This window comes from Pyxicephalus adspersus, chromosome Z (assembly GCF_032062135.1).
Source record: "Pyxicephalus adspersus chromosome Z, UCB_Pads_2.0, whole genome shotgun sequence".
NCBI classification, from domain to species: Eukaryota; Metazoa; Chordata; class Amphibia; order Anura; family Pyxicephalidae; genus Pyxicephalus; species Pyxicephalus adspersus.
In genome coordinates this window covers 26,669,433-26,682,275 of record NC_092871.1, presented here as the reverse complement: position 1 = coordinate 26,682,275, position 12,843 = coordinate 26,669,433, and the positions used below count along the sequence as shown (strand labels likewise).

The window sequence follows — 12,843 nt, the reverse complement described above, 5'->3', positions numbered from 1 at the left end:
TTTTTTTTATCAATTATGAAATTAGGTTGTAGATCTAACTTAAACAAATGAATCCGCTGTGATTATATAAGTAAATAGAAGGAAACTTCAACTGATATGATTCTCAGGAATCTTAGGTCAGGTCAGCTTTGTGTTTAGTGATGTGCTGCTGACTTGTAAAATTTGTATGAAGGATTTTCAAAAAATTAAAGTGGACCTATCTCCACATTTTTAACATTACAGGTGGTCCCTGGGTTAAGGACATCCGACATACGGACGCCTCCTAGATATGAACGGGGCTTCCCTGCGCACTCAAGTGCAGGATGGTGGTTTTCGAGAAATCTTTTATTAAACACAACTGAGATTGTGAGCTCTTTTTGCAGCTTCTTGTAACTCTTTAATGACCAAGACAAACTTTGCACTTATTTCTTTTTGCATATCAGAGCACAGCTTGCTCCAGAAGTTAATGTATGTCTAGGCTCCATAAAGACTTTGTGAGGATTTATTACAGTAACTGACACCATGCTGCCTAATAATATGTTGAGACAAACATCTGTCCTAATTGCATTTATTAAAATAATGTACCTGTTCCCACTTACATACAAATTCAACTTAAGAACAAACCTACAGTCCCTATCTTGTATGTAACCCTGGGGTTACCTGTATTATTTTTAACATTATGGGTGGCTAATCCTCTTATATATTGTAAGAATGTGTTTTTTTTAAACAATTTTTGGAGGGGACCTCTCGCCTTCCTTCTTTACTGTCATGGCGAAAGGGTGAACCTTAAATCTGCTGTGAACACTCTAGAAGCTATTACTAGTTTACTAATTACTACTAGTTTATTAGGTATTGGTATATGAATATAAACATATGTTGGTTTCTTAGAGCTGACAATGTATAGACACAGTAGTGGAACACAAGGACCTTTTAAAAAGTGAGTTATTTAAAAATGTCATCCACAAAAAATAAAACTGAGATCTGAACCAATGAATCCTATTTATTGTACAGTGCTGTGTAATATGGTGGCACTAAATAAATCCTGTTTATTATTAATAATAAAAGTAATAATAATATTTATAATAATAATTTTAGTAATAATAATATAGTAAGTTGTCAGATAGCATTCACATGTTGCTGGTAATGAGCACACCCAGGGTGCTGTAATGTCTTGTGACCAGCAGGTGGCGCCTGATCCGTACAGTAAATTGCACGCTCTGCTGAAAGCCAAAAAGCGGAGCATCCCAGGAGCGGAGCTCATTCCACCTAGGGCATGACAAGCTGCACTGTACTCCTGACTGTGTCTACGGTGTGCACACATAATATTTCCAGCAAATATTGGACTCCCATGCTGACAGGACCCTTATCCTTGCAGCCTGCAGTTTGGGCTCTCTCCTGTACCAGCCAGGTGCTCTGGCATGCATTGACCTGTCAGCAAGATCTGAGTGGGCTCTGAGACTGAACACATGGCAGCCTGGGAGGTGTGTGGAGCTGTGCTCATGGCATGGGTGGCGATGGTGGCATCAGCAAAGGCACCCCTTAACTGTAAAGAAGTAAAAGCCAGTTTCCATACCCTGCAGCCTGGGGTGAGGTGGGTCCTAGAATCACCTGTGTCAGGTAAGTTCTCCCCAGTTCTGTCTAGCTGGGTCTTCAGTAACTGAATAAATGTAAATTCCTTAATGGCACAAATAGGAAATGCATTTAGGGGGCTTTTATTTTATAAAGCAGTCAATCTGACATTCACTGAAACATTTCCTGCTGCAGAATCAATCACTGCCATTGAAACACATGCTTCTTCTGCTTTATAAATAGATCTATTGTAGCATATTGGTGTCTATGCATTGAAATATAGAATGCAAATGCCTAGAAAATATGAGTATGCTTAATATAGAATGCACAGACAGAGTGGAACTTAGGGAAAGTAAGGGCAGTACTTCTAGGAAGTCACAAAAAGATATTTTACTATAGCATGGCATCACCAAACACTTACCAGCATTTGTAAATCTCTATATATTCCATTACAGTTATTACCACCAAAAACCTTTGTTGGCTTTCTAGGGTGCAGTTGAAATGGCTGTATTTGATTATATGATGTTTCTGTAGTTATTAACTATAGATCAGCCTCCACCAGACTTCTATATTGTTTATGCAGATTGATGGTAGAGGATTCAATTTGGGCTGTTTTGGGACTTGCCTTGCAGGAAGTAATTTCCTTTGTCTACTGTCTGGAGCTTCATAATCTATTCTAGACATATATTTTCCCTTTATTACCATATCCTCTAATTAGAAGCTGAAATACACAAAGTGCATTTGTATTTCTGTGTGAGTTTGTATGGTTTATGGGCAGCTATCAGGGAAGAGTCATCCAGGTAGTAACACATCAGGTGAGAGGGCTGAGAGTTGGGCCAGGTGTGGGTCATCTGATGATAATGGTATACACACCTGGTACTTCTCATCTGATGCTTTCTATTCTTTCCTTTTATTCACTCTAGAAGAGTGAATGATTCATACAGGCTCACATAGATTTTCTAGACAGAAGGATAATATCCCTGCAACTTATTAGACATTCCTAAACATCATTATTGTGCACTTATTATCGCCCTGATAGATCAGAAAGGACCTGACTGTTACAAACGTTGCTCAAAATTAAGATCAATTACTTTTGTTAGTGCTTTTATGGTTGACCACATCCCACAAATCACTTTTGGTACCTTTTCTTTGATTTTTTTTTAATCAGTGTACATAAATTTTAATGCATGTTAGATTTTATTCTCCATTACAATGCACATGGGTTTTATTGCATTCCCTTTGACTTCAGTGGAAAGTGCACTAAAAATGCAAAGGTGTGTTTCCAGCCCAGGCACCTATATATGGATGGCACAATAACATAAGTTTTAAAAGTTCAGTAAAAATGTGCAACATGTGCCAGCACCTGAAAAAGCATGAGCATTAATGTGCATTGCGTTAGGGAATCCCTACATGCCAAACTTGTGCATGTACCATTTTCTCCAGAGCACTGTTAGTCATAGTAATGCATTGCAACACACTTGAGTTTGTAAGGTGTATTGGGAATTGGGAATGGCAACCAATCACATTTCTGCTTAAACCAGTTCTGTTTATTTAGGACTAGGAAACATTTCTTAAAAGTTGTTGAAGATTACTACATTCTGCATATGGGTATTCACAATATTATCATATAGATGACATTTGCTTTTAAAGGTTACTGTTGACTATATTATTATCTGCATATTAAAATATTTTTTTTGTTTGCTACAGTTTACTTAGTGTTTAAACTTTATCATTTATTTGAGGCACAATAATTCACTGCAGTTGTATTGCAAGCTCAGAATCCTCCTATGATGGAATATTTTACCATAATGTCAAATAAAAACATGTGCCTATCTACATATTTTTAAAACTGCATTTAGCCAAATGATTTGGTCAGCATAGCTGTGTTTATGTATGTGTGTTTTTATACTTTTTTTATTTTATTTCGATTTATTTATATCAATACGTAATATTCAATGCATTTTTTTAGGTACACTGACAATTTCCCCTTAGGCAGAGAAGAATGTGTGTTTGGCATTCAACATATTTTAAAATGTAATTCCTATAAATACACAATGTATTGTTGTGTAGCAAATCTTTTTATGTTTCCTGAACACATATTTGCATTTTAAAAGCACATTCAAGAATAGAGTAGTGGCAACTGTGAATTGGGAAGTGCCACATATTTCACTTGCATTTTGGTGTTCTATGTAAGTTTTCTTTTAGTTTCTGGTTTTAAAAATTTGATTATTCCCCCCACCATAAGAATAGTTTATAAACTTTTTGCTTTTTTTTAAGCTTGATGTATATATTATTGTAAGGTACAAGTACAAAGTGTGTGTTTGTATATAGAGTAAGCAGGTGGATCGCAATGAAAATACTGATGTTTGCCCTTTAGTTAATACTCTGTTTGTTCTTGTTTTCAGTGTCAAATAGAAAAGGTTTTGTTTGGAGTGAAGTATTTCAAATCTTTCACTATGAGTTGTGTTTGCTGCAAAGTACTGTCAGTAGATGGCTTTATTCTTTTAGATGTGTAGCTGTATTGTACTTATATGATACCTCATTGCTATAGATAACTGGAGTTTACAATCATCATTTCTGTCATTGAGCCTGAGTGATACAGCTCTCTGGGGCACAATACCAGATTTGTGTATACACAAAAATACTGAAAAGGATATAGGTGTAAAGCTCAAGGTGCTTGTGCCTCTTCCGTTGGTTCATAATTGAATTATGGTGGAACTCCAGCAATTTTTTTTTCTGTTTACCTAACACTATAACAGATGGTATGTGGACATCCCCTAAGATATTAGCCTTATGAGATTAAGCTCAAGGTGATATGTATTACCCAACAATCTCCTAAATAAATGAATGAATATTGAGCAGTTATTTCGCTACACCCAATCAAATCTATGGAGGAGAGGCAATTATTCCCTCATCTTCTCCAGAATGCAACATTGACATTGCCATTGTGTTTCCCAGTCAAGCAACTCTTTCTTCTTTTAGTTGATCATAAAGGTAATGGGGCTAAGTTCATAAAGCTAACACACCAGAAGATTAATATTATTCAGAATTTATATGGCGCCGACATATTACGCAGTTCTGTACAAAGTCCGTAGTGATGTCACTAGCTGTCCCTCAAAGTGGATCACAATCTAATGTATGTAGACTTATTTTCAACAATGTGACAGTTCTTTTTAGCCAGAAATTTATAGTCACAAGACTAAATAGGGAGCCACATCCTTTTGTTTTGGAAATTTCTTATGCAAACCTAGGCTTAAATATGGTTCTTCTAAGTGTTATCAATTTGTGACTATCTAATTGGACAACATGACCTTCTAGAATATGTGTACATGGTTTTAAAAAACAGTTTATTTTAAAATCTGGACAGTGCACACGGAACAACAGGCACTTACGTCAGGGAGAACTTGCTATTGGAATACTGAGGACATATAAGAAGCCAGGGGTTGACTCGTTTTGCCATGTTCCATCTGTTACTAAGATTCCCTTACCCTCTAATCAATAGAAATGCTGGAATATCACATATTAGCTTGCAGTTCTTCACTTGGTGTGGTCACAGTGAAATAATCATTGGCATTTTTTTTTGTAAAGCAGAACAGTCTGATGATTGTTTATAGATGTGCACATCTGCGTCATCCTATACTTCCTCAGAACCATTACTTAGCAAGTCAATTTGATTAAACGTTCTGACCAGATATGTATTTTCAAAATAATTATGGAAGGGGGCCAAATAATGATGCATAGGTCTAGAGGAAATGTACTGTCATATGAAGACTGATTGATGATCTGTTCATGTTTTGATCATTTTCTTTACTGCAAATTTTCAGTTTTCCATTGACCAAGAAATAACCAACTCAAAATCACGTTTATGTAGTCGCCCATAAGATGTTATTCTTATAAGATTAAGCTAAAGGTAGAATGGAAAAAAATGTGAGTAGCCTTCCGTTTTCTTCCCTAGAACACTCTATCTGATCTGTGATCTCCATTGATATGGGGTGCATCAGGTGACTTTTATTTAATGTGTATAGAAACTTAGCTTGTAAGAAAAAAAGGAATAATTGCATTGCTTTTCAGTGTGTCAGCAAGGTGCTGTCTTCTTTGGTTCATTAGTTCCAAGATGAATGCATTGTGTTTAAAGGGGGTCATCATTATACCAACATTTGATCCATATGCTCCAGTTTCTGATAATACATTATCACAAGATCTGAACTATTTCAGTACACAGGACAAGACTTCTTGCTGTAGGCCATGCTCACTCTGCCTGCCAATGAATATCTGACATTCATATGGAATTGAAATTATGACTTTGCTATAGTGACAACAGGCTACATTAAAAAAGTGAATCCCTCGTGAAGCAGAGTCTCTAGAGACACTTGTCAAATTCTAGCTGTCTTCTCGGGTCTAGTGGAAAAGGGAAGTGTCATTGCTAGCGGTATCGCTTCTACTATACACAGAGCTGTGTCACTTTTAGGTTCCTATCATTTCCTAAATGGGGTCTTTGGGGACTTCCAGGCTTGTGTGTTCCACAACTTTCACAGCAAAGCCTGGGGCACAAAATGCAACTCACTGGAGGGCAAATGTTTTGTCATTAGAATCAGTTTCTGTAATTAAATGGGTTCATACTGCTTGCCTGGAATTTTATGTCTCTTTATTCTGTATATAGAAAAAGTGAAGCTAACATGAAAGTCCACCTAAAGTCACAGATAGGTATATAATTAGATGCACTACAACCTCCATTTTTATATATGTGAGTGCATGTTTCTGTGATATCAGTTTGTTCTGTGCATCTAACAGACCTGATCAGAAACATCCCATCTGCTTCCCATCATTACAATTGATGGTAGGCTTGATTGTTGCTTAGCTTTATCATCAAAGAACACTGAAATGGAAAAGCATTTCTTTTAAGAGACAGGAGTAACGAGATGTAAAAATTTAAATAAAATCTATAATATACAGTGACTATAATGAGAAATTATACTGTGTGATACTTGATTTGGGCTTCAAATACATCTCAACAGAACAGCCATAGAAGGACTGAGGATCATTTTCCAAGGTTTTTTCATTGCTGTTTCATGCTCCTTGCTTCCCTTTCTGGCACTTTTGGGATGTTGCATTTGGCAACACTTTTTAGTCACATGCTCAGATTTTAGCACAATATTGGTGTAAGTGAAAGAGAAATTTATGAGCACAGTGTTTATTTTTAGTTGCTTTTCAAGCATGCATCATCCATGGTTTGCTCACGTCATGATTGAGAATAAATTTAGAGCATCAGAGTAGGAGCAAAAAGATTGATCCAAAAGATCCATTTGGTAGTTAATGCTATCATGCAAATACATAGTTTACAAGAGGTTCCCAAATGATTGATTTGACTAATGCAGGCGTGCTTTAAAATGGTAAGATAATATTTCTCATGTAAAGACTTAAAGTGGGATTTACGACCCAAGACTCTGGGCAGTAGAAGCAGTGAGCCTGTACATTTCCACCAAAGGAGTGCCTTTGTCTTGGAGACACAGCAGGAAATTACAGGAGATCTCTCCAGAATTCCAATCACCCAAAAGTTTGTTGAGAAGTCAAAGGGAGCTTCATTGTTGAGGAACACAGCTTTTCCTCATATTTGTTCTTGATGCTTGTACATTTGAAATGTAATCCTGTATATAAGGCAGACAGGACATCATTATTGAAGCATTATTAGGGTAGTGGGATGCAAAATACAGCCCTTTTCATGTTTTTCATTCTGCTCAAGAAAGTGTTGAGTGGAAATGCCATAAGATGTGGTTTAGTTGCATGTCTACTTATTTATTCAATACAAGGAATGTTTTATATTTTATGTAGAGCCTTTTGTTTAATCATGTTATCAGATAATGTTAATTACTAACCAAAGAAAGACCCCTACCAGCTCACATTACATACTCAGAATGTTAGTCCCAGGAGGAAATCCAGTTGTAAAGAGCTGCTTGTGCAAAATAGTTGGTGTAAGCCAAACAACAAAGTGGCCATTTGCTGTAGACCACTATCCCCTTTAGAAGATATAAAATACAGAAATTTATATGAGTTTATGGAATATATAAAACAGATTATGTAGCCCCATATCTATTACCAAAATATTGTATATTTTTTTTATTATTCCAGTTTAAATATTTGAACTTTGCTTGGTATCTCTGTTGTAATACCCTTAGCAGCACTCAGGAAGAAGGAGGTGCAGGATTTGGAGTCATTTAGGTAAACGGGTTGCAAATGTGTTAAAACAAGCTGATGGGAGAGAAAGCAGAGAGAGAAGTAGGGTGACTTCAGCAGGCTCCTTCATTGTCTAGTTAGAAGGCTAAGGATAAAGAAAGGTCACAGATGTATTCATTAAAGCTAAACTGCAGACTCCAAACATTTTATAAAATATATTTTATGTGAACACTCTTAACCTCCCTAGCTGTAACCCCGGGTGTGACTCGGGGTAGAAAAAAGTTGCTAAAGGCAGTAACCCCGAGTCATACTCGGGGTATGTAAACCTATGGAAGGTAATAGTAAATACAGCCTTACCTGATCCGCCGACATCCAGCGCAGTCCATCGCCGTAATCTCCGTCTTCTTCCTTCTTCCTCCGGCCGGCTTCTGCACTCGATGAGTCACTGGGGAGTTCCCGGTGACCTTGGTGCGTGTGTACGTTGCCGCCAGGGCGGGGCGAGATACTCAAAATCTATTTGTATTGCATTCAATACATTGGATTTATATGTGTAAAAGCAGTACATTGTTTTCAAGAACATTTATTTTACAATATATATATATATATAACATTTTAACATAACATATAAATACAACATATAACATATAAATTACAATTTTTTTTTTAAAATTTATTCAATTTATTATTTTTACATGATTTTGTGTTTCAATCTTTATTATACTCATACTAATATATTATTCTGTAAAATAAATTTTCATGAAAAACAATGTACCGCTTTTAGACATATAAAACCGGAAAGAAATGAACCGCTAGGGAGGTTAATCTGCATTGCGCACACCGATGCAAATACTGTGCTGTACATAGTCCGTGCAGAGAACAGAGTTGTTGGAGGGACATATCAGGTCTTCCTTCCATAGAAAACCATAGCGGGGTGTATACAAGACCCTGCACAAGTCAGGAGATCTGTACTGACTGGTCTGTAATACCAGAAGCTAGAGGAAATACACAAAGCATGTAAATATTCAAGTTGGCATACACATGCCTTTTTACATTTAGGCAATATTTGCTTATCTCGGAGTTTAGCTTTAACTGTAAACCATGTCATTCACATGGCTGTGCCATATGATGGACCTAATGATAATCTCAGGACTTGATGAACAGAAAAACAAATCTTTTTGGCAGGTAATACTGCTCCTTTTTATGTTTTTATATGTGACTCTAGCTATGTGTGCCTGCAGTTCAGCTTTAAGGCTTTCCTCAATAAAACAAAATATTTGCTTTATTCATTTTGTAAAGTCTAGGACTTGTTCTGAGTGCCCTTTAAACCATCTGGCTTTACTTTGGGGTTATACGTTGTACATTAAGACATATGTTCTGCGTAAATTTCTGGCTGCTCACATCTCCCTTGCATTCCATATAGAAACCTTGACTAGCCACATTTTATGTATGTGGCATTCTTAATGCTTTTTTCATGAGAAAAGATTACAATCGCTCAGCGGGTCAGAAGTTCAGAGCTTTTTATACTCCTCCATAACAAATACCAAGAGAAGTGTTACTAGTGCACATCTGCATGTTTAATTAATGTGGCTGGCTGGCAGCTTCTTCCTATTCTTTGAGTGTTAAACTTTGCTTTTTTTAATAGGACGTGTTAATAATAAAAGGTGCATGATAAAACACCTTATCTATTATATATATCTAAAAAAATCATAAAACTCTAGTTGCTTTTTAATGCCCCAATTTGACTTCTGTTTCCTATGGTGGTTTCTTTTCCTTGGCTCCTAGTATTATTACCATGTTGTTTATGCTGCTGTTCCTTTTGAACTTTCTTGGTCTTTGTGGCTACCTGCTTTCTATGCTTGCTCCCTTTTCTTCTGTTCCATCTAGCTTTTTTTTTTTTTTTTTCCTGTGGCGTACTTCTATTTCGTCACATAGGCTATATACATAAATGGTTATGGCTAAGGGTACACCTCCTAATTGCTCTATACTCCTTTAAAATAACACTCACCTGTGTTTAAGATGTGTTTCTACATGATTCTGAGTTCATGTGTATTCTTGGCTCATTTTCCTAGTTTGACTCTCGTTCTTGTATGTTCTTACTTTTCTATAGCCATATTACTTTCCTTCCCCTGATATTCCTGATCCTTCTTATTACTACCTCTGACCCGTTGGACTCTTAGGATCTGATGACTTGTTTGACTTTGTTAGAATGCCTCTAGCCTGGACTAGAGGCATTTTAGGAGGGTCAATCAAAGACAAAGTTATTAGCTACTAACTTCATCCCTGGTCACAACTTGCCTTCATAAAGGACAGTCCTTCCATCAGAATATTCCAGCACTGGCATCTTTGGAGCTGTTGTAGGTGGTGCTGTCTGCGGCAGTGGATTTCATATCCTAACAGATACCATGTTAGCGTCATTCCTAACAGATACCTGACATTTACCAGCTTCTTTCATAAAGGAAAATGAGAAACCGACTTGTTCCATTGTTTTATGGTGTATTTTCAGGTGTCTTTAAATTTGCTACACTAACCAGGTTGCTGAATCCAAGCAAGGATACATTGGGTGCTCTAAAACTTGATATGACCATTTATTTTGCTGGTTTTGACCGTACTTCCAGTACTGATCAAAAAGTGAATAGAAGATAAGGAAAAACCCCTGGTTTATGCAAACTAAAAAGGGCATTATTAGCTACTCTCAATACTTAGCATTAATTTGAGAACAGAGGACATTTTTCTTCAATGTGTAGGTAATATTACCACCTTTGAGATTTTTGTGCACTATGTAAATAAAGAAGGTCAGAACCACATCCCATGTCCTCCAAATAACTACAGATTCTATTAAACATATGGTATACAGTAATTACAACCTCAGCAGGAGCATGCATATATGTTTTGAAAACCTGACAGCCATGTGTCATTTTGTCCTTGTAGCCTGGAGTTCTCCTTTACATTTAGAAACCGGTGACATTGGAGAATCATAGCTTTTAGTAAACATGGATCCCTGAGTCTTTTTTTCCATGCATAACAAATCTCTAGAGTTAAACCAGTGTGAAAGGGTTTTGTCCTAGAAAATCCTGTGTAACCTTTCTTTTACCCCAAATTGTTGTAGGGCATCCTTGTAAGATTTTGCTAAACATAAAATATGATTTGGCTTCATTAATACATAATGACTGTGTGAAAGGGTGTTATATAGTCTTAATTAATATTTTAATGTTTGTGAGGATGAAATTCTGTACTGGAGTCTTTTCTCTTCTGTGTTCAGCGAGAACAGACATAGCACATCAAAAAGTAACTTTAAAAGGATTTTGTGTGTTCTCTGATAATTCATTTTGTGTTTGTTAATCTATAAACCTTCTGACGTTTACCTGTTTTTATTAGGTTGTAGTCATATACCTTCATTTTGTTTTTTAGATGCAAAGCCCTGCATTTGATTCTCTGTACTTCTTCTCCCTATAACATAAGTAAATTGTAGATTCATCTATATTGCCTTGGGCACGGCAGCTGCCCAGCCTTGTGGACCACTGGCGTCTGCCCAACGTTAGGTCTCCACTGGCTGTCCCCAGAGTAGTTACATCATGGCTGGCCACTACTATTGCTAGAATAGAATATATTGTATAACAGGCACTTAAAAGCATTCCTTGTGCTGTTCATTTCTTTTAGTTATATAGAGCATTTATGCCTACAGTGAAACTTTATTTATGTAGAGAAAAGTAACCACTGTATTTAGTACAACTACAGGCATCACAAGGAATATAGGAGATGCCATTGGAGATTCTTACTATCACTTGAAGACCTTCACCCTTTCTTTGTCAAGGATGTGGCCTAAATGTCATGGATGGTAAAGGATAAAATAGGTTCCATTTATTCAGAATGAATCTGTGAGCTTGTTTTACAACACGTAGGGACTCGTTCCCTCCATAATAGTAATTCATTTATGTGGAGCAAATGTAGTTTTAATAATTTTACCAAATACATTTTTCAATAGATCACAACCCCAGCTCACACAAATACACACAGGGTGCCTGTTTATTTGTAAATGATGATTTTGCAGCAAATATTTGGATACTGTAGTAAGTACAGTGTCTCTATTAAAAGGTTTTATAACACCTATATTTTGGGAAAAAAATGGGAATGATATTGTGTTTGTGTGCAATGAAACTAATGTTGGCATATTTTCACAGAACACATAGGTTTAATGAATATTTATGCAAATAATACAGAAGTAAAAGTTTGCAAAATTTATTGAATTTGTAGGCCAAATCTTTAATGAAGAATGGAGGAAAAAATCATTTAAAAATCCTCAGGCAGTGAAAAGGTTAAGACCCACTTTCATCATTGTTAACCCCCACCCAATACTTTTATTTAAAAATCTTTGTATACGTGCTGAAGTTTTTTGGCAGCTGTCTTTAGTCCATTCTGGTGACCTTACAGATTCTGAATGATGCAGAGAACAGTACCACTTATTGGCACAATGATACAGCATTAACAGTTTGCTAACATTGAACTACTTTAACCAATTTATTAATATTATTAACAAAAACCTTGCCATTCAGGTGCCAGACAAGAGGTGGTGGTTAACCGGTATTATAATCATCCCTCTCCTCTTCCTAAATTCCACAAGTAAAGCATTTTTTTTTACTTAAAGATGTCTGGGGAAGATTTCTTTTGTTTGGATGTGTGTGCAGAATAGAATCCAGAAATTGGAGATTGCCGTCTGAGGCAGATCAAATGTTCATGTGCCGGGGAGGATGATGAGATAATGAAGACACTTCACAATTACATACAATTATGGCAGGGGCTTTGTAGTCTGCTGCGATAGCACCACAAGCACCCTGGAGTCTGAAAAGTTAGCAACATACACAGGTGGGGTTAGGCATTTACGCACACTCATACTGAGATAACTGAATTCATTTGCTTTGTTTTTAACATTTTCTTTGTCTACTTTCCAAATAATGGTATTAATAAGGTTGCCTCCAAATGGCACTCCATGGCTTCCTATTAATGTTCGGTGTACAGAATAGTGGCACCAGTGTGTGTCTGACCTTTAGTTCATTATATTTTCTGATCGGTGATCAGTCCCATTGTGCCATGGATAATGCTGACTTTGTACAGTCAGTGGAATATTAT

At 36.5% G+C, this 12,843-nt stretch overlaps 1 protein-coding gene across 1 annotated transcript in view; it reads left to right on the top strand.

The window, feature by feature from the left end:
• Positions 1 to 1,254: 1,254 nt before the first annotated feature.
• Positions 1,255 to 12,843, top strand: part of GPC3 (glypican 3) — a 242,922-nt gene continuing 231,333 nt past the window's right edge. The window contains exon 1 of the mRNA XM_072430796.1: positions 1,255 to 1,596. Within this exon, the coding sequence (XP_072286897.1) occupies positions 1,446 to 1,596 (151 nt within the window). The 5' untranslated portion in view covers positions 1,255 to 1,445. The remainder of the gene's footprint in view (positions 1,597 to 12,843) is intronic.